The sequence below is a fragment of the Acartia tonsa genome, chromosome 5 (genome assembly GCF_053477335.1).
Source record: "Acartia tonsa isolate MP-2025a chromosome 5, ASM5347733v1, whole genome shotgun sequence".
Lineage (NCBI taxonomy): Eukaryota > Metazoa > Arthropoda > Copepoda > Calanoida > Acartiidae > Acartia > Acartia tonsa.
The window spans coordinates 41,751,414-41,776,518 of NC_137264.1; the positions used below are offsets into that span (position 1 = coordinate 41,751,414).

Consider the following 25,105-nt stretch of genomic DNA (forward strand, 5'->3'; position numbering starts at 1 on the left):
CCATCACCACCAATAGGGGCATCTTAAAGGTCATCATCCTCAAAATCAAGATTTTAAAATAGATTTTTTCAACACACCAAAAAACATTTTTGTATAATTTTCAGGGTAATTTTTATCTTTAACATGTATTTAGGTTCATCCATAAGACTGGGGGTCAGCAGCTGTCCTCTAAAGTGATAGCGATCGAATTTATTTTTTTCATACATTTATTATTTAGAAAAATCATTAATTTCTACCTTATACTATATTTCATAATAATTAATGCATAAATCCCTTAAAAAAATATCATTTTATCGTAATCAATCTTTAAAAGAGGAGAAAAGTGCCAAAAAACCTTTTTTTTGTTGCTTTGTTTTGGATTTGCATAATATATTTGTTCACCAGTATTACCCCCAAATGCTGTTTTTGAGATCTTGTGCTTTATTGGTGCTGACTAATTAAAAAATAACAGTGGAATTTTGTAACCAAAAGAGGCATCTACATTTCATATTTATTGTAAAATCATCCTAAATGAATAATAAAGCTGCTATTTTGAAAATTCAGTATTGCATAATATGTTTGTTCGGGGTTTAGTTTTAACTGTTTTCTACTGCGGTTTGTTTCAATGCATTTTGGACGCAAAATAAGTTTGTAATTTTCCATACTAGTATTTACATACTATGTGCTCTATAATTTGTAAATACAGTATTTACTGTTCGTTGCTCTATGGTTTTTTCTTCGTTTAATGCCAATTTTATGAATAAATGGAGCAATTTTTTAAGATTAAAATTTTTTACCAGATTTTTCTATTTCAATAATTTAAAGCGAAGCTTTTCATAATTAGGGTAGGTCCGTGCGTCCGTATCAGTTAGCTCTTATCAGTAAATTAGACATTGTAGAATTGTCCTATACGATTTCAAACTTGGCATGATAATTCCTGTAATAGTTAGGTAGGATTTAGAAGGCGAAGCAGCACTATAATTGTTACCAGAAAGCCCATAGGTCAATTTAAAACATATTGAATTTTTCCTTTTTGCAACAATTTTTTAGATAATGCTATAAATAGTTATTCATATGACTTATAAAATAATGATTCCTTAGATAATAGGGTACAATTTTATATGCAAATCAATTTTACAATTAGGTCCTAGAGAGTATTTAATTAAACAAACATGCAAAAAAAAACAATAATGTATTTTGGCAATTTTGCAACATGGGGTGGGGGTAAGGGGCGGATGAGACATTTTTTGTAACCAAACGTAAAATACAAAGAAAAAAGGGTTACCATAGAATATTTGGCATAAAAGTTGTGTTGATGTAGTACAATAATGAACTGTGAACCACGAAAACCGCCGTTTGTGAATCATATAAGACAAACTTTTATTTCATTAATAATTCGTTATTTTTCACTTGACACTTCTAAATTTCGAAAAAGTCACTTCTCTACAGAAAAAGTGTTATTTGCTAAATCTAATACCTATAACGAAAATTTTTATGGAAAAAAAAATAAGTAGTTTGTTTAATTGATTCACAATAATCTAATATGGCAAGAAAAAGCAAAAAAAAATTGGCGAAAACATCGAACCTCATTAACTGCCATGCCAAATCCCAGTTTTTTATATCTTTTTTTTTAATAACCCCCCTCCCCCAATAAAAAAGGATCATTTTAAAATCCGTTTTTATATGGTTGTCCTTTCTTTGGGGGTGTTTACAAATTATAGTCATTGTCTTATCCATTGTCAATTGTTTAATTCTTACAGACAAACGGACATAATCTAATTATAGAGTAGCTAATCAACCTCAACTCTTATAATAATTGTGTTTTAAAATGTAAACAAACTAGAAAGATAATAATAGATAAGTTTTGTTAGTATTTATTATATTATATTGTGTTTGAAAGATAAGTTATGTTTCATAACTAATCTTTATAATCAGGGAGGAAGGGGACAATGTATAATAAATCTACAAACATTCTTTGCCCTGACAAAATTACCAATCCCCAATACCCGAATATTCTCTTATAAACAATTCCTGCAAAAATATCTAGGATATCTCTATTCAAAGGGGTAGGAATGGTTAAAAATTATAATTATAAATACACCCCAGAACCTATGTAAAGCTTCCCTAAAATATATAACTAAATCGGTTCAGTGGTTATTGAAATCTTTATTGTACATGTAGGACTAGTTTCATCGTACTAGCCTCTAGGGAAGAGAAAAGGTCAAAAAATATTCTAAAACCACCCCAAGACATTGATAAAGCTTCCCTGAATATTAAGAACAATACATTCGTAACCGTATTTTTAACAAAAAACCTTTAACAAAACAAATGTATTGCATAATTTAACCCACTTAGACTTGACATAGATTGATCATTAACATATTTTTTTCTTTATTGGCTTTGGGGAGTTTATAACAGTAAAACCATTATGGGTTGTTACAAATTCTGGCTTAAACTTTTGTTTCAAATTAACTTATTTTTAAAATATCAAGTGTTCAAGATTTAATGCAGAAAAAAAGAAATTAAGAATTAGTCAAGGGTATGTGGGTTAATTTTAGAATTTAAAAAAAGCATCCTTTATTTTAAAAGCAACTATAAAAATGATTATTATGAATTACTGTGATGATTATCAACTAAAATGTAAATAATCTAAAATAATGTGAAGAACTCTTACAAAATAATCTCTCTCTCGGAGAACAACTAAGCCTCCTTCTCTCTCTCTCTCTCTCTCTTATAAATATTGATCTGTCACCCTTTTCAACCATCTGTACTATCAATTCCTCAAAAAAATTGGCGTTACAGAATTTTAACAAGGTTGACAACATCTCTAAGTAGGGAAGCACAAAAAAAGTTAGAGAGCAAATGTTCATTAGTAATGAAACAATTTGGGGAAAAAATAAGAGAAATAACGAAATCTCGAATATATAAATGGTTTTATAGCAAGACCGACGGAACGAGTGAGTTTAAATTGTATGCTCTTTTCCAAAAAATCAGCCAAAAATAGCAGTGAAAAAAATTAACCTTATTTTAAAGGACTGTCGATTAGACATACAGAAAAGTGAATTATAAAGTAGCTTAGCTACTAAAATCAATAAAATTCATTTATCATTAAAATACTTAATATATAGAGTAGATTCAAATTCCTTTAAATCAAAATCTAGCCGATAACCTAAAAGATCATCCAAGAAAATCACATTTCCTCCTAAACGTAGCGGCCATACTTATATTTTAAATTATAAAGAAACTCCGCCACTAAAATAGTAAAATTATGGTTTTGGCCATGAAAACATTTAAACAATGCAATCTTGTAATTTTCTTGCACAAAGTTAAAAATATAATATTTATTATTGATACGGAAATGAAGGGACACCGTATACTCTCTATTTAATATAATATTGTATGTTACAGGTTTTTTCCATGAAATTTTCCATTGCATAACTGTTATATGGCAGCATCTCTGGAAACAAATTCAGGGCCATACCTACCAATGGCACTATCGCTTTTTTTTCTTTTTAAAGTTTTGAAAAAATAATTTTCCCCTGCGGGAAGCTCTAAAATTGAGAAGAATCAGCCCCTGCAGAGCATATCTAAGACTTACTTTACCTTATCAGTTTATTTAATAGGGGGAGGGGGGGGGGCCCCGGGGGGGCAATTGGTGGGATACTATCTATGACATAAATTAATAGAGAAAGTTTATATAACCATAGAAAAAATGCAAATTAAGTCATCATGTATTTTTTATAAATCATAATAATCAATCAAGAATCATTATAAAAATAAAAAAAAAGAGGGGAAGGGGTTAAATAATTGCATGTCCCAATTCCGAGGACCCTGTACCGACTTTTAAATGGGCCTTTGAAAATCAACCAATAGTGTCGGGAATATTAACACAGCCAAGACGCTACCAAAGAGCAGAAAGCAATTTGCTAGCAGACGAAAAAGGTCCCTGAGATCCAGGTAGTTGTCTGGTTATACATTATATTTAGAGATTTATTCAAGTTAGGTGAACAAATGAGTTTGCAGTTGTTAAGCAATGATAGACCTTTTAATGATTGATGATTCATATGAAAATAAGTAAAGTTTTATCTTTTTCAAGTTGGACAATAACGGAAAGTTTATATTTTGTCAAGTATTTAAAAAGGCCAGTTTCTTTAGGTAGGTATCAAGTTGATCTTACATTTTATTGATTTTTGAATAGATAAGAAATTCTGAGTAAATTCACAAAATATGAAACAAGGATGACCAAATTCTTAGATATAAAGGTGATTTTCAAAAATTAAGTCTGAAGTTGAGGAAGACTCTTTAATCCGTATCCTTAAACTAACGGCTACGCGCCCTAGAGGCCTCTAGGGGCACTTGAAGATGGGGAGTTAGTGGAGAAGACTTTCCTCAATTTTCGTTTTAAAAAGGAAAAGTAAAACAGAATACCCTCCTTCAAACTAGTTGTAATCCTTCCCAGTACCTCTATGAGAATCTACATTGTAAAGGAGAACAATATATCGGTTCAGCATTTAGCAATATCCTTCAGTCTAGATATCAAGACCGATATGGCTCTCCTTTACATTGAAGCTTCTGGTATGACTTGGGAGATATTTAATTCTTTCAGTAGGGTACCCCTAGTTCTACCCTCCCAAGAAAAATTGACACCCCCCACAAACAAAATATAATTTATTTATCCTTTAAGATCTAAAAATTAAGGAAGTGGTTTGCCCCCCTTCCCCATCTTCAATGTCACCTAAAGGAATCTATAGGAAAATTACCTCTTAGAAATAGCATTTCTTTATTTTGTACTAGCGAATTTGCCCCTAGCCTCTTTGTCCTTAGAGGTAATTTTTAAAAAAAAATCTGTTGCTGCCAATTTTAAGTGAAGTAGTTTCCCCAGAAAAATTTTTTTTGGGGGGAAGAAATTTCATTTTTGGGGGGGTTGGGGGTGACCAACCCCCAACAAGAAAACAGCTTAAAACCACCACAGGACCAGTAGGTATATACCCTGAAGAGAAGAATCCGATCGGTTCAGTAGTTACCAAGATCTTAAGGGACGGACGGACAGACAGACTTTGTTTTATAGATATGTAAATAATTTACAAAGAATGACTTAAACACTAAATCAAAACCAGTACAGATCCTAATTATTCACAAAGAAGAGTAATTGAATCTAAGTATATCTGAATGTAAGAAATATAAGTTAGATAATAGTTTCCAACGGAAGACTGAACTCTGAACAGAGACTCTAGTCATTGATTTTTATTTCCGACCGACTCTTCCGAAAAATTTTTCTCTCCATATTTTAAAACTAAACATTTTTATAATCATTGTTTTATACCTAGATGTTTATTTGAAGGACTTTTTTTAATTATCTTCTACACAACTCACATAGACGACCATGGGATGGGGGATTAAAGGGTACCCACTCTCATACTTTGATACCCCCATTTTACCCGCCTTAAAACCTTTTAAAAATATATATTAATATATAGTCTATGGTTGGGCCGAAAGTAGCCAAAAAAAATTCTTCATAAACTGGGGTTTAATTATATAAAATTAAGGTCAAAACTTAAATACCCTCAATCTGTATTCTGTAATATTAACCCCTAACGGTTAAAGGATGGGCGGGGAGGTAACGTTGAACGCCCCACCGCTCCCCCCCCCCCCCCCACTTCTGTTTATTTCTATCTCATTTATTCAGTGTATCTGAGTGACTTTCGAATTATGGGTATCACACATAACTGAAAGTTGGAATTTTTCTAATACCTTCTTGAGGCCACAGGATGCCAGTAAACCTGGCAAGGTCATTTAGAAATCTTTAAATGGTTCTTGTGACTGCAATTTTTGACTAGAAGACTTCAAATTTTAAAGGTAGGCTTTTTTATATGTCTTTATGACATATTACAATTTCATAAAATCCTTTGCCGTTTACCTGCCGACCGCCAGTTTGCGGCTGGAAGCTGCCATGTACTGCTGCAGCACCCAAAATTTATGTTTTAAGATTTCTAATATAAAATTTACATAAATATGAACATATTTAGAAAAAATTGTTCTTCTAGCTTCAATAATAAGAAAATTACAGCCATTTAAAATTTAAAATAGCAGAGATTTTGTTGAAAAATATAAAAGATTATATTGCCGGATATCCGGCCGGACAGTTTCAATATCCGGTATCCGGCCGGATATTGAAAATGGCCGGATATCCTGCCCAACCCTAATTAATACTATACACTTCTTAAAACTTTGAAAGCCATCATATTAACCCCCCTCAGTTTGTTTTAAAACCGTTAGACTACTCCCACCCCACAAACATTTAAAACTCCTCATTTGACCCACTCCCCCTTCAAAAAAAGCTTGGACGTCTTTTGTAGCGCACAATCCATTTTCTTTCAATCCCTCTTTTAAATCTAAGATCCTCTTTTACCCAATAGGGATATTTAACCTCCGAAAAAAACTTTTTTGGGGGTGGGGGGGGGATTTTCTCTATTAACCCACGGCCCTTGGACTTTCTTGTGTAACTGGACTGGTTAGTTTATGTAGAAGTTGTTAGCATGTTTTTATTTTGCTCTATAATGAAATAAGGGGGGGGGGAAGTTTTGACACATTTGCGTAAACAGTGAGTATAGGCTTTATCTTTGGACTGGGAGGATAGGTTATTAGAGATAAAATCATTCTTATATGATGAATTTTTTGGATAGACCTCCAGGTTCCGGAGCTCCAGGCCTCCAGGTCCTCTCTGTACAGAGCTCGATCTTTAAATCGTTTATAGGTGATTTAAACCGGGGCGGATTCATTTGGCGCAACATCAAATTATTAATATCAATCTTTAAATCGAATTTGCATGGGCGATTTGAATCGGGCAGTGGCGCGGGCCCGGCGCGGCAATGGCACTCACCGAGTGGCATTGCCGGTTTAAATCGGGGTGAATCATGCACTGAGCCCCAACGAAAGACCCATTGCATATGTAATAAATGGATATTTTTTTAATTACTTTAATATTTTATTGCAAAACTATCGTGAAAACATTTTTATAGTTATTTTTAAAATAAATTATATATTAAGTTTTATATAAAATACCATACTGACACGGTATTTTATATAAAATACCTTACTGGCACTGATTAAGTAATAAAGTTGTACTGGCGCGGATCGATATTTTAGTGAGTGCGCAAGCGATTTAACAACACCGCGCCGAAAATCTTTTAAAAATCAGGTGCGCTGTGGCTTACCACCAGCGCGCCTACGGTTCACCTCTGAATCGCCCCGATTCAGCGCGGCATAAAAATGATTTAAAGATCAAGCTCAGGTAAAAATTAAAAAAAAAAGTTTTAGGGGTAGATGCTTTCAGCTCTGCTTTAAATCCCTTATTTTTTAAAAATTAGTTAAATTTTTACACACTCAAAATGGGGATAAGTTTTCACCCTCCCCCCCCCCCCACAAAAAAAATAAAAATAGTTCTTGGTTTCTATGTAGGTTCTTACAGGGAGTAGGGGAGAGGACAATGGGCAATTAATTCAATTTAAGAGTTTTTACTGAAAAGCGATGAAAACCAGATTTATCCAGAAAATTTGACCAAAATTGTAAAGAGATCAGGGTAATATAATATAGAACAAAATTAGTTCTAAGAAAAAAATCAATTACTTAAAAATTAAATTACCAATGCATCACAATGTAGTAAACATTCTGTAATTAATCACTAGAAAAATTGTGTTTAAACTTCGTCAACCCTTCTCATATATTTTTAACTGCCACCTAAATTCAAGGGGTTCTTAGATTGTTTAATACATAAATATTACAGTAGAGTTTCTATACATGAAATGAAATTTTCTTTGGAAAAAATATTTGTTAAAACAAGCCATCTAGTAACAAATTTTTCTGTCTGCTATATTCAAAACTAACTCAGCTAGTTAGCAGGGCATTGATGCGCTAGTACCCAAAGTCAGTCAGAAACTGCATAATTCGTACACAATCCCTTTAAGCCAGTACCCTTAAAGTCTGAGACTCTTAAAAATTGAATATTCGATCCATTGTCCCCTCCCTTACTCCCTTAGGTTCTTACCTTATATTCCTCCATTTGACCATTTGTAATCAATTTATATCTGAAAAACTAGTTTAAGTAGGTAGGTATAGAATATTTTACTTTATTAATGATATGACAAATTTACTTTTTATTATCTAAAATTATAATTCATAATTTCATTAGATTAACATTTAATTGTATATTATATATAAATGCACTACATTTCGGATTATTTTAATCTAATCTAAATACTGGTAAATAAAATACTACAAAAATGAATATGATAACATAAAAGAAACAAACAAACTAGCGGCTGCACCCCTAGCATCTAAGGACTAAGTCATCAATAGGGTAACAAGGGGTCAGAAAAAATAGCCTAAAAACGTCTCAGGTCCTATGTGAAGCTTATCTAAAATGAAGAATTAAATGTTACGTAATTATCAAAATCTTAAGCTTCAGACTAAAAAACTTACTACTTTATAGGATAGGACTAGTGGCTTCACCCCTAGCTTCTAGGGGATTTTCCCTACAGGATCAGTGGATATTTTTTGAAAGTAATTAGAAATTTTTGATTTTTTTTTTAGCTTTTTTTGTTTCTTTATATCTCTCTTATATTTTTTGATTCTTCCTTTATCCTATGTTTTTTGAAAATGTCTTTGTCTCTAGCCTTTAAAAGAAAATGAATTATAAAATATTGAGAGAAAAAAATTCAAACATTTAAAAAAATTTTTAAAAAAAATATTTTTAGTGGGGAATTTTTTTTGTGGGGTGGGGTGTCTAAATCCTCAAAAAAAGCTTTAAACCCCTAAAGGACCAGTAGTTATATTCCCTCGAGAGTAGAGCCCAATCGGTTCAGCGGTTACCGAGATCTTAAGCTTCAGACGGACGGACAAACATCAAGCTACTTTGTATTATAGATTACAATACTTTGAATTATTGCAGTGTACATATAAAAATTCAAAAACCTCGGTTTTTTCCTCTGCAAAACTATGAAAGTTGATGATTCAAAATTCTTGTGAGCACGTTTACAAAAACTAGTTTTCTTTGGAAGTTTGTATCATATCATTTTGTTTTGTAACAGTATAATTTCACTTTATTTGCTGTATTCCATCCTAAAAAAAACATAAAACAAGTTAGCATCAGGGATTTAAAGGGATAAGACAATGGCCTATAAATTGATGTACAATATCTCCAATGAGGATAAACAAAATTAACCTTTCTTTAGAATAAAATTAGCGATTGAAATGTTTGGACAGTTTTACCCGATGTAGTGAACCAACCAATCAAAATCCAATAAAAGTCCACAAAGTTGCTATTCTAACGGTTTTCCTCTTTTATTGATAACGATTACTGAACCTTATTTTACGAGGACAATCTCATCTTTATTTGTAATTTAGTCCCTGCTATTACCATAAACTATAGTGATCAGTTTGGACACGTCTAATTTGTAGTAGCAAATGAAGATATAATAAAAGTCCCATTTTTTCAAACCAACGAATGTAAAAACGTGATTATAAACCTAAGGTGCAGAATAACTTACGATACACTGTCCTATTGCTCCTGATGTGTATTTACTCCCATCCAGCTTTGAGTATCAATTGAATACATTCGAAAAAGATATTCGTAAATGTTTTGTGATTTTTAAGGCGACAACACATCGTAGTAAAGACGACATTTTTATCTGGCCTCCAAATATTATTATAGATTATTTTGATAATTGACAATACCATACTCCTACAAATTAAGGGGTAACCTGTGGCTAGAACTCCAAGACTGGTTGCCAGGAACAACTATAGGGTCTACACATGCTCCTGCCTCAACACAGATGAACTTGGGCCAAGCCTCGGCCCCTAGGTCACCCATAGCTGCGGCCTAGATTTGATAACTATTTTTAGGATTTGATCATTTTATTTATTTTAACGGCTGAACTCCTATCATCCAGGAAACGTATGTAAATAAAATAAATAATTTGGGTAATTTATCCGTCAAATTTTTTATCTTTTCAGTAAAATGAAGTAAATTGTTAAATTTAAAATAGAATACCTACTTTCAACAAATATTATTAAATTTTCCGAGTTAGGTAAAAATAATTATCAAATTTTAACTTTATACTAATTTAAAATCAAATTTAAATGTTAAAATATATATAAGATTTTGACCCCATTCTATTATTCTGAAATATTTTAACATTACCTGATACGCCTGATACAAATACGTCGTATTTTTACGATAGATTTTCTCATATTTCACCGAGAAAATACGACGAAACACCCCTTAAGAGGTGATGACACGAAACTGACAATACCCGAAAATACTGCCTAAAAGTTGCATAATAGAGCACAACAAAAGTCTTATTCTTATTGCTTTATTATACAGCATATAATTAAATGCATTTTTATTTTATATCTTTTAGATATTTTATTTTCTTTCCAGAACTAAAATTAAAAATGGATCGTCGACTTACCACTCACCCCTCACTTTCCCCCAAGTGTCTACAAAGCTACCTCTAGAGGCATACCCGCTCTTAATATAATCATATAAAATGTTACTAATATAACCCTTTGAATGCACTTCGTGTAACTATCCTTTACTTCATATTACTCCTGCCGACGCATTGACCTAAGCCAAAAAATGAACGTACCTTTTCATTCCACGGGTTCCAGACAACAGTATCTGGAAGGTTGCTACTGGTCAAACTCACTTCACCTCCATCAACTAATCCTAAATGCATACCTACATTGATACAGGCAAAAGGATGTTTTAAAAACAGGGATAATTATGTCCAAATGTATATGTAAAAAAATTTAGATTTAGTTTTGTCCAGCTTATCCAGATCATCTGGCTTATTTTAATCCTTGTTCTATCGTAATCTTACCCCCGTATCTCTTATTAGAGAGGTTACGCGGCAGCTGCGCATGTGTGAAAGATAAGCTTTATTAGGTTAGGTTAAGTTATTTTAGGTTAGGTTAAGTTACACTAATAAACCTCACCTAACAAAACATAATCACATATTCACGCAACCTCTTCAATGGAATACGGGGATAAGATTAGGATGGAACAACTTTACCTGTTATTTTGACAGCTTCTGATGACCCAAGATAAACCCTATCTGTCCAGCCTGCCAACTCCACCTGAAGTACATTAGTAAACTTTATAAAAAAAAACATTATTAATCCCGGGGACAAGTAAAGTATCAGCTATTTTCTTTACATTATACCCTTCATTCCTATAGTTCACGTTAATTTTATACCATAAATAAGTTTACCACAACGGAATATCTAAATATATTACAGAAAATGTTTCATCACTCTTAAAAAAAAAGTTAAAAACCTTTTCCCTGTCTTCAGTAAGCTTTGGTGTGTCAGGTAGAGTTTTATCCAGGTATTGTAATCCTTTCAGTCCGGCTATGCTTGCTTTTTCTACATCATCCACACTAAATAAATTTATATGTATGGATAATTGAAGTAAGGGGGGGGGGGGAGAAAGCTTTTAGTAACCAAAAAAATATGTACAGTTAAAAATTAGGGTAAAACCAAAAAGCAAAATTAAGTACTATGAAAATTTTCCTTGGATAAAAATAAAATTACCAGAAGTATGTGTGTAAAGCAGTTGTAAAGGAAATATCCTCCTCTCCGTTGTTTTTCAGGTCCAGGCACAAATCCAAAACTTTTCCTGAGATTTTTATCTAAAAAAAAAATTTTGGTTTTCCTTAATTATATTGGGAAGATCAAAAGTTGCTCAAATAAATGGATATATTATTATTACTTGGATCTTACACCATATTTTTATGTTCTACTATAATAAAGTGAAACTTGCAGTGGGCTAAAATAACGATTCCCCATTATACTCCATTTACTACTTACCCTCCCCTCCTACTAATAGATGAACAATCTGATTAATAAATGAGTTCCATGTTAGCAAGCTAAATTAACGACAATTTTTCTCCTGTTACAATATCCACATATATTCTACATCCATTCTCACATCGATTTTTAAAAGCGAAGCTTTTCTATAATTAGGGTCGGTCCGTCCGTACGTCCGTAACGGATAGCTTTTTTCGTTAATTTAGGCATGTTAGAATTGTCTTATCGATTTCAAATTTTGCATGGTGATTCCTTTAGCAGTTAGGTACGATTTAGAAAGCGTAGCAACTCTATAATCATTACCAAAATGTTCGTATGTCCATGTTAAACATGTTGATTTTTTTACTTTTTTAACATCAAATTTTTATGTGATCTAATCATCGGATTGATCTGATTTTTGGTATATTGATTCCTGGGACAACAAAGTATAATGTAATAAACGAAGCAACTCTATAATCAAGTTCTAAAAATGTAAGTATGTCCATAAACATTAAACATTATCCTGTATCAAGCAGTTTTTTAACAAATTTACTTACAATTTTGCTTTGACTCTTATACATTTATATTAGGATTATTCAGTTCTGAAACTATACAAGTGTTAATGTCCGTTTGTCCTACCGTTTCAGTGCTTCGCCTTATGGATGTTGTCATCCTTGTTTACTTAAATTTCATCAGTATATGTAAAATGTATTGCAGTTATCACTCCTTACTGGCTTCGCTCCTAGCATCCAGGGCTCAGAATTTGGAGGGGAGAGAATTGCAGAAAATAGCCTGGCCCCATCCTAATTTATGAAAATCTTTCCTCTATCGGAGAACTAAATATGTTCCTTAGCTAGCAACATCTTAACGGATAGACAAAAACCATTAATACTTTACTTACACAATAGGAGGATAAAAACAAACCTTATAATCCAAAGTGAATTTAAAGTTCCAAATTTTTCTTGTCTCTTCTGTATCTTCCAACCTAGGAAAGGACAATAAAAAAATAAGTAGCACAGCAACAAAATGAAAATAAAATATTTAAAAAGAACAGTAAATTAGAGGGCAAAAGTGCGCAATGGTAAATTTTATCTTTGATAGCAGACAAATAAATAAGATGTTGGCCATAGTGTAACGGTTGGCGGCAAACAGACAAAGATAAAGGGTGTGCACAAAAAAAATGCGGATGTTTTTAAAAGTGAAATTGCGCGGCTTGTGTATATAGTAGAAAAATGTTACGCATTCCATTAGAACCGCTAAGAAGTCTATTTTTTTTGGAAATATAAGAACGATTACTGTGCTACGTATAGTTAGGGAGCTACGTGTTAAAATGTCACTACTGACTTCAAACTTGACTTGCGAGTAAATTTTGGGACATTTTACCACCTAGCTCCTAGATTATAATTGTAGCACAGAATCCGTTCTTATATTTCCAAAAAAATACAGTTCATAGCGGTTCTGACGGTATGCGTAACATTGGTCTGCCATTAACACAAGCCGCGCAATTTGAATTTTAAAAAATGTACGCACGTCTTTTTGCAAGAATTATTGTCTAATATTTACTAATATACTCGCAAGTCAAGTTTTAAGTCAGTCATTTTAACATGTAGCTCCCTAACTTTACGCAGCACAGAAATCGTTCTTATATTTAAAAAAAATAGAATTCTTAGCGGTTCTAACGGTATGCGTAACATTTTTCTACACAAGCCGCGTAATTTCAATTTTAAAAATGTCCGCATTTTTTGCACATTCTTAAGTTATAGTAAAGTAATTAAAAATCAAAGAGATATTGACAAAGATTGGGTACAAACCTTAAAACCACTACAGATTCGTCTTCGCCATTGGTTGGATCCTCAACTACCTGAATAATGAACCTTATCAGAAGCTTCCAGAAGAAGACCAGTGGGTGAGTAGTTCATCATATAGAGAACCCAAGGGCATCATCCGCTTGTAATGGGATGCAATACTCTTACGCCCCATGGTGGATATTATGTTAAGAAACATCCAACAAATAACCAACCCTTTGATTGCCTGATCTTTGTACGAGAAGACCTAACTGTGCATGGTAATGAGTTGCGCCTTTTTTATGGGCAAAGGCATTCCCCCTACTCTAATTATTTATGTCACACACCTGACATAGCAGCAGTAGGAACTATTTTTAAAGTCGAGATTCGAACCTATCACGTGCCCGAAGACGAGCGGATGCGATACGTGTTGAGCCTAGGTCGCGGATCGTGGGTGTGGATGATGGCCGTGTAGGTAGTTCGAGTTTCACAACAGTATCATTAAAGATGTAATGATTTTAATTAGCCATTATCAGCTTATACAAACAACGAAATTAATTCGAAAACAAAATCACGAACCCTATACGTGATTTTCAGCTGTCGTTTAGGGGCAACACATATTAAAATTGTTGACCTTTCTATCTGCCCACATATATCATTTTAGATTTATTTCGCTGGTTGGCTATAATATACCTTATTCATGGAAGCTTATTACAGTGCACAGTTAGGACTTACTGACAAATTTCATGCATTATGATTTGGTTTTCTTAAGTGTTACTTTACCTACTATCATGAATGTGTGAACAAAAAAGGAGACATTACTCCTCTTAGATTATGGACAGCTCCCATTACCTGCCAATTGGAGGTCCTAGCAAAGCCATGCTGTGCCCCATAACTCCATGGTCCAAAAGATGGAAAACAAACAGGAATTCCTCCCCTGAAAATACAAGTATACATTTTGTAATCTTAAAAGTTTCAGTTTGTTATAATGATAAACAAAATAACCACCTCTGTATATCAAAATTATTAGTTGAAAAGTTTGGACACTACAAGTATGTAACCAATAAATTAAAAAGGGGGAGGCGGAAGTGACACTTTTTGAAACCAAAGCTAAAAGTCAAAGAGTTACAGCTCTTAGATTTGGCATGGTAGTTGCTTTAAAGAGGTAAAGAGGTACATTATTTAACTGAGAAGAAATAGCGGCGGAACCGCCGCTCCCGCCGAACCCCGCCGTATTTTTTTTTGTTGCCTTTTCTCGCCAAATTAGACAATTAGTTACAGCTCTGAGTTTTGGCATGGCAGTTGCTTTTAAGAGGTACATTATGGAACTGTGAAGAAATAGCGGCGGAACCACCGCTCCCGCCGAACACCGCCGTAATTTTTGTTGCCTTTTCTCACCAAATTAGACAATTTTCAATAATCTGAGATAAACTTCTTCTTCCAAAGGTAAAAAATTTTATGAAAAGAAAAGTTTATCTCAGATGATTAAAATTGTCTGATTAGGCGAGAAAAGGCAAAAAATAATCGGCGGTTTATTCAGTTGAGTTCCTTTGACTTTTAGTTTTGGTTTAAAAAAGTGTCACTTCCGCCTCCCCCTTTGATACCTAAAGGCGTTCAATATTTATAGGCCAATGACAACAATAACTTAGTCATAAAACTTTGGATACCAGAGTAATTTACAGTCAAATGTCTCCTCCCTCCATGACTAAATATAGTAGTAAAATCAACTCTTCAAAATAATAATACCTGATAGCTTTCTTCCCGTCAAAGACAGCGTTTGGGCTGACAAAAATTATTGGCTGTTCCTCCACTTTCCAATCAACAAGCGTTGCACCAAATTTTGCTATCCTAAATTGGTCAAATTATTAAATGGAAATACCGGTCATCAGGGCTATTAGTCAATGAGAACCCAACAAAAGCATACTAATAAGTCAAGCAAAGGTCTTTGGATTGGATTATTGGCGTGACTTTTTACTTGAAACTAGAATTCATAATTCTTACTTGCAGTATGCATTAACAGTCTTCAATTCAACATACTCCATTTTTAAAATTCTGAAAATATATATCAAGTGTTTTATTTTTACTAGTTATATATTATATAAATCATATTCATTATTGCAATAAAATTCTACTAAAGAATTTATGCTGATTTTATCAAATAAATATAAATTCAAAGGCAATATATGTGTAAAGTAGCATAGATACTTTATAAGTTGGGTATAATTGAATTTTTGTCTAAATCTCCGCAGGATATCCTGAGTTAAAATTACTTAAACTTTATATTTAATGGATTTTAAAATATCAAGAATTTAATTGTTTTTATATTGCCTAGGTACATAGATAAACTTTTTAAATGAAAATATCAGCAACTTCTATAATAATATATGTTAAGTAGTAAGGTTTTTTGTCTGAATCTTAAGATCTTGATAACTAATGAATCGATTGGGTTCTCTAATTAAAATAATTAGGTAAGCTCCCATAGGCACTGTAATGGTTTTAGGCTATTTTATTTTCAGATTTAATGCTTTGAACGGTTTGAGGCTTATTTCTAGCCCCTCTCAGCCCCTTCGGATGCAGAGCCTCTAGAATCTAGATGCTAGGAGCATAGCTAAAGCAGTAGCTAAAAATTACCTTAGTGTTTTTACCTTAAAAAGTTATTATTTGTTGTGCTTCTTAAGATTTCCTCCGTTAAATGTGTTAAAAATGTGTGTGTGTGTGTGTGTGTGCGTTGGTGTGTGTAAGTGTGGGCGTTGGTGTGTGTGTGTGTGCGTTTGTGTGTGAGTGTGTGCGTATATATAAGTGTGCGGGTGTGTTTGGTTTGTTAGGTGTGTAATGAAGCGTTGAAAATTGTAAGTGAATGTAATTAAAGGATTCATCAAATACATAATTAATAAAAATCCTTGAATTTTAGAAAGTAAGTTATTGTATACTAAATATTAATTTTATTACCGCAGCAATGATTTTCACACAATACTTTATACTGTAGAGAAGCTACTCTATAACTAACATTGCTGTCCGTCCGTAACGCTTTATAAGGGAAATGTGTTTTTCTCGGCTGCTATTTAAGATGTATACTGATCATCTGTCTGTCTAGCTGTCGGTCATGCTGTTCAATAACTGTGTCTGTTCTGTCAATCACTGATTTTAATTGTGCATCGATACTTTTGGATGATTCCTCTTAAATAGATTACCATTACGTTACTAATTAATGTATGAACATAATTTAAGACGAAATATTGCTGAAATAAAAAATCCTTATCTAATTATAATAAAACATAAAAGATTACATGAACTCAAATGTTAACATATTTTCATTTTTTCAATAAATGATATGGTAATTTTCTTATTAAAACATCTAAAATAGATCTTTTAATAAAAAATAAAATATACCTTTAACTAAAAACATAATGATCACCGGAATCGTAACACAGCCGAACGAACGAAGTCAAACTGAAATGAAAATGAAAGTAAATTTTTGTCTGCTACGTGTATCAAAACAAACAGCGCTCTCTGTCTGCTAGCAATATTATTGTATGCACGAAAATCAATGTCGTCTTTTTAGTATGAAATTAGGAAATAATTATATAATAAGGATCATGGAAGGAAAACGAAGTAGCGGGTTTGGTCGTTTTTTTTTACAGCGGCTTTCTCCTTTTTTAGCACCTTCAGGGGACTATAACAAGACGGGACTATCATTATCATTTAACTTAACCAAAGTAACCTATCAAAAGCTACTGTGAAAATACGACGAATCCCGCTACTTCGTTTTCTTTCCATGATCCAATATCAATTCTTTTAGCAACGCTGCGACTGTATGACTAGGGCCCGTCCGTCTAAATGCCAATTTATTTGTTAACAGTTTTCATTCATAATAGGTTGACTTCTTTATGTACTAAGTATTGAATTTATATATATCTATAGGCGTTCCTTGGGGATGTTATGCATGCCGGTTTTAAATTATTATTTAGGTGGCAAATTTTTTTTGTATATGTAATGTCGAATTCTTTTGCATATAAACTTTGGATTCTTTTTAAAATTCCATTCAAATTTTAAAAGTTTTGTGGTGTCCTTAGTACCCTCAAATGGGCGTTAAAATCCACGGGAGGATAAAATCTAAAATTTTGCATAAAACTTGCATTTGGAGGGAGGGGGGGGGGGTAAACACACCTAATACACCCCCTCCCCTAACTCTTGGACGTCACTGTTCATTGGTTATTAAACATAATTAACTTAATAGAAAACCACGAAACCTCCCATAAATGTTTTTTTTTTGCATGATTGACAGACAAAAAAATAATTAAATACCAAATGTTCATTGTTAATTTTCATTTGAAAAAAAACTCCACAAATCTTAAATAGCAGCAAAGAATTACATGTATCTCTACAAATGTAGCTGATCTCACAGAAAGATGGACATAAGAGTTTGTAAAGTAGCTTCGCTGAAGTAAAAGAATTTAAAATTAAAGAGAAATCATGTGAACGTTTTTGTGGCTTTTGTTTTTAAACCTAAGCTTCGCTTCGCTTTTCAAAAGACAAAGATTCTCTTAAGTTAACTTCTATCCATTTTTATATTTTTAAAAAATAGTTTTGATGACAAATCTACTCTTTGATTCGAAATTTACTGCACTTCTCCAGAAGCATCCAGTATATATTTTACTTGGTCATTTAATCTGTTTTGCTACAAAAGACATTTTTTATGAAAAAAATCCTAATTTTCTGATTAATTTTTTAATCATTACTAATTGAAGTACAACTTCTAACTTTTAAAAAAATCATAAAATAGATAACTTCACTAGAGTGAAAACCCCATTTCAGTCTAATACAATTAAGCCTTTAACTTTAACTTTAACCTTCTAATTGCACAACATTTTTCAAGAAGTTCTGACTGTGTATTTGTAAGGTACATTAGTATTTATGTTTTTCTTTTTTTATTGCTTAAGCGTAGGTAAAAAAGTTTTATGATAACGCTTTCTTATTCGTTGGCTTAACAACTTTGGGGACTTTAAATGGATTTTGATTAGTTGGTTTATTAAGTTAAGCATCCACTAGATTTCAACCACTAATTGATATCTACAGAAGGTAAAGTTTTGTGTAATTACATTAGGGATGTATATCAATATATCGGCCAATGTCTTATCTTTTTAGATCCCTGCCAAGATTTGCTTCGCTATTATGGGTATATCTTCATGCTTGTTAAAAATTTGTTTGTAGGCGCGTGGGTGTGAAAATATAATGCCTAAATTATAATTTCGTGTAGACAGCGCACTTTTTGCACCTTGTTAGGAGCAAAGCTACTCTATAATTCACGTTGTCCGTCCGTCTGTTCTTCAGTCAGCTAGGGGAATTGTAATTTCTCGGCTGTTATTTGAATTAGACAGATAGAACAATGAGCATCTAGTATACAATTAACTTGGTCATTTTGTCTGTTTGTCATGATATAAGTGGTCATCTCAAAAAAAACGCCCATCTCAGAAAACGCCTATCTCAAAAACGCCCATCTCAGAAAACGGATATCTCAAAAAACGCCTTTTTCACAAAATGCCAACTACATTTTTTAAAAATAAAGCCCAATTTTGATGATATTCTTCTTTATTTATGGATGTTGTCATCCTTGTTTCATTGTGTGTTGCCAAAAAGAAAAAGTTACAAGGATATTATAAGCGCAGAAACAACAAAATCTTAGACGATGATGAGAGTAAATTTTATCATATTAATGATAACGAAAAATCTTATAACATATTCAGAGAACAGAATGTTTATCAAAAACTGTGTGCATGAAAATGTTTTAACATTTCTAGAGAAACTGTAGCAGTGTTGACTGCACAGAGACTGAAGTCGAAATCATTTAGCTATTACTTTGAGCTTAGAGACGCTGGCGTAGTAAAAAACATACGTTGTATATTTTATAGTAGCTTCGCTAACTAAAACATGAAAATAGTTTGCTTTAAAAGAAAACTATTTTTAATATGAAATGTATTATTTTTTTTAAGTATCTTTTTTTAAAATAAAAAATAATAATGTTTTGGCATAGTTGCTAATTTGAGCAATTATTTATGTCTGGTAAGATCTCAGAAAATACTTTTAAATTTACAGGAATTCATCCAAATTTCTATCGTTGAACCTCATGAAGCTAGGGGCGAGACCGTTTTAATGGTTGGGATGGTTTTAGGTTATTTTAAGCATTCTTCCATACCCATCCGAATACAGAGCCCCTACATGCATGATGATGCAAGGTCGAAACTCAGGGATCTAAAGGGATAGGATTATGTTGCACATCCCCATTGATGTTACACAAAGTTACCCCTTCTGTAGATTAAAATTAGTAGTTGAAACGTTTGAACATTGAACTTAAATAATCAACTAATCAAAATTCACTATGTCCCCAAAGTTGTTAGGTCAGCGAACAAGTAAACGTTATTATAAAACTTTGGGGACTAATGTAATAAAAAGCCCATTGTTCTCTCTCTCTCCCTCTCTCTCTCTCTCTCTCTCTCTCTCTCTCTCTCTCTCTCTCTCTCTCTCTCTCTCTCTCTCTCTCTCTCTCTCTCTCTCTCTCTCTCTCTCTCTCTCTCTCTTCTGGCGAAACTCCTAATATTTTTATATGTGGAGGTTCCATGGCTCTCAACTTATACCGTGTTTATTCTCTCTGGCCACTGAACATTTGCTCTATAACTCACTTTGTGATTTGTGATTCGCTTCTTAAAGATAATACGTTATTCCAAGATAAACAAGGATGACAACAGCAATAAGTCAAAAATATGTTAAAAGATGTAATATAAACGAAAAGAAAAATAATGTAACATATAAATTTAATGCTGACAATCGGATAAGGAATCGTCCGAAATAATCTCAGAAGCTAATTCTATACTACAAAAAATTAACTAAAATGTTAATATCCTAAACATTTTTTAAATCAGACAAAGAACGGCTAAGAAATGTACAAAAAAAACTATACAAAGCTAATTGCCTTTTGATCTAATTTTCTTAAATTCCCAGAAACACCAAAGATATGTAGAAATTAGTTGTAGTGTGGTATGCGGCAGCTCTGGACCATGCAGAAACCAAGACATTATAGTGATGCTACGCACCTAGTTAAATCCTGTTATTCTACAATTATGAAGCCACCTGAAAAGATGTCAGATAACGGTACTGATTTTATATCTCAGTTGTCCTGCAAATGGAGGGAGGGGTGTTACCCCTCCCTCTCCCATCTTAAGCACCGGAACCTTCCCCTTCAACCACCAAGTTATCAGCACCACCTCAACCCTGAGGATAAAGGATCTAAACCTGCCCCCACACAGACTGTTGTTGTCACAAGTAATCATCAAACCTTCCCTCTTTAGTACCCAGACCTACCACTCAACCCCTCTATGCTTATCTACCTATTGTGCTGCTCCATGGGCTATCCTGCCTGCCCCAGACAGGGATAGCCATCTACCTAACCATTGCAATTATCTATGTTTTACTGTATGATTTATCTTTAACCATCTTTATTCCTAATCCATATGTATTTATATTATGGTTAACTGTATTCTTAATCCCCCCCACCCTTTCCAGGGATGGGGAATCATGATTGCCCAAACTGACTATTGTATATGTATTATAATGCTTTTATGTTATGATCATTTATTCCTATCCATGTAGTTATTGTTTGTTGTATATAGCTTTAGTATCCTTTACACCTTCAATAAAGTGACAACTGAAATAGATGTTGATTCTTGTCTAGTGAATGCTAGAGAAGCGTAGCTTCTCTATAGTAAGGTGTCCACGTCTGTTCACACTACCGTAGTCTTTATTCGAACTCTGGTGTCTGCCATTTACCCTAGGCGGATACCACAACTTTGGTGACAGCTGTGTGAGATTACGGCGAACCACAAGTGTAGAGCAGACGCGCATCTGAGGCTAAGGTACTCCCAGCAGTGAATCTGGCAAAACTGACGCAAGCAACCTGAATTACCCACCCTGGACAGCAAAGTTTAACTCTGCATCCGGCAGTTGTGGAAGCGAGACAGCGAAATTTGATGAATAACCGCGAGCAGCGCTGATATCTAACGGAGAATTGAGCGCCAAAAGGGCTGAAACAGGCCTGCGGACCGGCTGAAACAAGCCAAATAAGTGTAAACGGCTGAAAATAGGCCAATTTTACTGCAAGAGATAGCAGGATCCGAACCAGTGGCGCTAGCAGGACGGGACATTCCCTGCCGCCATCAGCTGGATTTGGATAAGCGGCGCTAGCAGGACGGGACATTCCCTGCCGCCGATAGGCTGAAACACGCCACATAGCTGCAAGCGGCGCTAGCAGGACGGGACATTCCCTGCCGCCGATAGGCTGAAACATGCCACATAGCTGCAAGCTGCGAGCTAACATACGAGTGTAGTGCACCAGAACAGAGAAAAACTACGTCAACTCCGAGTATCCTGAGAGGCTACAACGCAGCCACCCATCTAGAAAACAGATATTATATCACATTTTCAGGGATTACCACCCTAGTGTGATGGCCAAACAATAGATTTATGAGCAAAGCTTGGCAAACAAATTGTTGTGTTGTGATAAATCTAAGAATAGAACAGGCTTGGATTATTGTGTATTGTGATAACAGCTAAAAATAGAACAGAGTTGGTAAACAAATCTGTTATGCAATTGTGATAAGGACAGAAATAGAAGCTAGATGTAACATAATAAAGACCCTGATATACAATCAAAACAATCTCAAGCCCACAGCACAACAACAACAATACACCCCTTATTCCAAGGGAAGGGGAGGGGCCCCTCTCCATTGAAGGCAAATACAATCAGGGTGATATAATAGATAAACCTAGGATTAAGAAGAAAAGGCCCTATTACACCAGCACACAGTTACCCCCCTCCCTCACAGGGGGAACGGACGGAGTTACCCCCATCCCCTCACGCGCTTCCCCCTTCCTACCCACACTAGACTAAGTCCGTCTGTAGTGTGGGGCTAGCGATCGGACACACAGAGCGCCATTCACGGATAGCGCAACAGAGTGCGGAAAATATCATAAATCCAACGGACGAAGCGGACCAATGAGAGAGCGAGTTGAGGGGTGAGAGCGCGTTTTCCCCGTGTGCGCGGATTTGACGGCGCGGACGCGCGTTACAAGGACAGGAGATTCCACACACCCACACAGGAGAGGGGCCATTCTATAGCATACATCAGAGATATTTTTTTAGGAGAAAAACTTGCAAGCTCCTCCCTCCCTGTCTACAGTGTGATAAGGAAAACTAAACCAGTTCCTTAAACCCGCTCAGACCCTCAACATCTCCTAGCCCTGCCAACCCTACTTCAAAGCTGAGTGGTTAGTGAAACAAATATATGTATATATAAATACCCAAGTGATAAATAATGTTGTTTTTTTTTGTATCATGGGTACAAGTAAGTGAATACTAACCCCACCATACAACACTGGACACTAATATGGTAACTGAACGAAAGTACGCCCACCCTGTGGACATAGCCTGACTTGATGCCCCACACTGGGCAGTGGTGGTGTGTACCTGGACCATCGACCTCATAGTTGTGAACTTTATACAGAGGAAGCGTGATTTTTTTTGGAGCAAGGAGGAAAGCTAGCTAGCTCTGGGGATATTCTTATACACGTATATATATATATGGGAGTGTAGCCATATATATATATATATAGTTAGCCTACCTATCCATATATCTACCAGCGGATACGCTCCTAGAGACATCTGTGGATCCCTAACATATTCCTTTTACCTTTAAGCTAAGATCCGCTGGTTATCACAGAAATCAAGAGCTATACTGGAAAGGAGAACAACTCAGGCTCAACAGTTAAACAAGACGCTGGCACCCACAGACCAACCCCCTGCTACTTATCATGGGGACGCGCCAGCCACAGAAACTCTTGAGCCAGGAGGACCGAGCCTACGGCTACGTGGACTACCACCCTAATTACACAGCTATAGTATTTATATTAGGGGTGAGCCGGCTCGAACCCCCTTGCGGCGCGGCTACTCTACTCTGCTCCTACATCTACAAGATAAGAACTTGGCAGCCCCTAGCCCGACGTGCAGAAATAGAAGACATTCATGATTGGGCATTAACTGTGTGCCTAGGCCTGCTGCTGACACTGTGGTGGACAGAAGTCTTCATTTGGACCAGAACCACCAACATCTGTACCCCACCACTCTCTGCTTCTTTATACACGATACTGCTTCTATTATTACTCTGGCCTACTGTGTTGAGTACAGTGAACATCAAACACATGCCAGGTCACAGACCCCTGGTCCCTGAGATGCCCTTGTCTGGAAGGGTGACTGAATGTCCGCTGCACCGCTCCTGTTCAGTTGGTGCTCAACGCACGAGAAATAGCAATACTGGACTGGGGGTTGCTGAACCTGTAGGTGTCCTCCTGGGGGTGTTGAACGATGCAACTGAGCCTAATGAGAAGGTGACAAGCTTCAGAGACTTAGTGGCCAGCCCCAAGATGGACACTACTACCAGAACTGAGATTTCAAAGGGGCCCAGCCCTAGGGCCAGTACCACCTGTTTCTGGGGTGGAAAGGTCCTCCCTGGCACTGGCCTCACCAATCTGGAGGATGGGGAGCTGTCCCAGGGGAATAGGTTCTTCACCCAGATGCCCGACGCGTACCTGGGGGTGGGGGAGCCGCCACCCAAGCCTCCCTGGGAGCCCCCAGGCATGGAACGACTGGGGACCGGCCTAAGGATGGGGACTGGTGACCTGCTGCAGTGGAAGACTTTACCCAGCACGGAGAGAGCAGGGTTGACCAGCAGCAGTGAGGCTGTTCCCCCACATTCCAAGACCAGATGCCGCTACTCTGTTGAACCACTGCACATGTCCCAGCCAAGTTCCCCCATGCTGCTGAAGATGGAGGCCCACCAGGATGCAGAGCTCCAACTAGGAAAGTCAATAAGAAGGCCACCCCTTGCCAAAACCAGAACCACCGCAGGGGCTCCCCACCAGCCGCTGACGGAGCCTGGCAGGGACGCAATACTAGCTGGCAACTCTGGCCCAACTTAGGTGGCTACCAACAGTCTGCTGACAGTCCGGAATACAGTTCAGGCTACCATCAGTATGGCATCTTCTGGGCCTTGCTGGTCCACCTGTGGGTACCTGTCCACACACTGGCCACAGGTACCCCCCAGAGATCATAGCCCCCTTTCCGACTGGCACCATCAACAGCCTTTGCTACCAACCACCTGGCATACCCAGAGGCAGGATCCCTCATGTGGAGAAGCACCTGCAGAAGCTAAGGCCGAGGCTGGCCTCGCCACCCAGGGGAGGAGAGCCGCTGTTGGATGGAAGGAACCTGTGTGTATGGGGAGGAGGCTGAATGTAACCAAGGAGCCACCACAAGCAGCCCAGCACCGCCTGACCCCTAGTAGGGGAGACCCTGTTTGTCAGCTGGTGCCCCAACTGGAGGAGGAGAGACCTGGCAGGTTGATACACCCTGGGGAAGCCGGCCTGATGGGACCCAGCTGGACGAAGGG

At 35.7% G+C, this 25,105-nt stretch overlaps 2 protein-coding genes across 6 annotated transcripts in view; both read right to left on the reverse strand.

Annotated features, from left to right (window-relative positions):
* LOC145319535 (uncharacterized) overlaps positions 1 to 8,073 on the reverse strand; it is a 65,751-nt gene extending 57,678 nt beyond the window's left edge. For all 3 annotated transcript variants that reach the window (XR_013879920.1, XM_080161717.1, XM_080161716.1), the window contains exon 1: positions 8,024 to 8,073. The gene's annotated coding sequence lies outside the window, so the exon portion shown is untranslated. The remainder of the gene's footprint in view (positions 1 to 8,023) is intronic.
* On the reverse strand, positions 8,072 to 15,664 carry LOC145319556 (uncharacterized). Of its 3 annotated transcripts, none has more exons than XR_013879937.1 (12): positions 15,612 to 15,664; positions 15,357 to 15,458; positions 14,463 to 14,547; positions 13,638 to 13,687; positions 12,751 to 12,811; positions 11,572 to 11,669; positions 11,315 to 11,417; positions 11,052 to 11,115; positions 10,626 to 10,705; positions 9,738 to 9,856; positions 8,912 to 9,096; positions 8,072 to 8,312 (listed from the first exon to the last, which is right to left on the reverse strand). XR_013879937.1 is itself a non-coding variant. In XM_080161762.1 (11 exons), the coding sequence occupies exons 1-11, from the start codon at positions 15,650 to 15,652 to the stop codon at positions 9,078 to 9,080; spliced, it is 822 nt and encodes a 273-aa protein (XP_080017888.1). In that variant the 5' UTR covers positions 15,653 to 15,664; the 3' UTR covers positions 8,753 to 9,077. The 3 variants fall into 3 exon arrangements, 1 of the variants encoding a protein (XP_080017888.1); XR_013879936.1 differs by having other exon boundaries at positions 8,072 to 8,319; XM_080161762.1 differs by lacking the exon at positions 8,072 to 8,312 and having other exon boundaries at positions 8,753 to 9,096.
* Between the last annotated feature and the right edge of the window lie 9,441 nt (positions 15,665 to 25,105).

Bases quoted from the DNA above. Each gene is read 5' to 3' on its own strand.
- LOC145319556 (XM_080161762.1), bottom strand. From the start codon at position 15,652: ATGGAGTATGTTGAATTGAAGACTGTTAATGCATACTGCAA. The intron at 14,548-15,356 runs GTATTATTATTT...TTGTATTTTCAG, and splicing joins GACGGGAAGAAAGCTATCAG to GGGAGGAATTCCTGTTTGTT. The intron at 11,116-11,314 runs GTTTTTAACTTT...AATGTACTTCAG, and splicing joins TTACTGAAGACAGGGAAAAG to GTGGAGTTGGCAGGCTGGAC.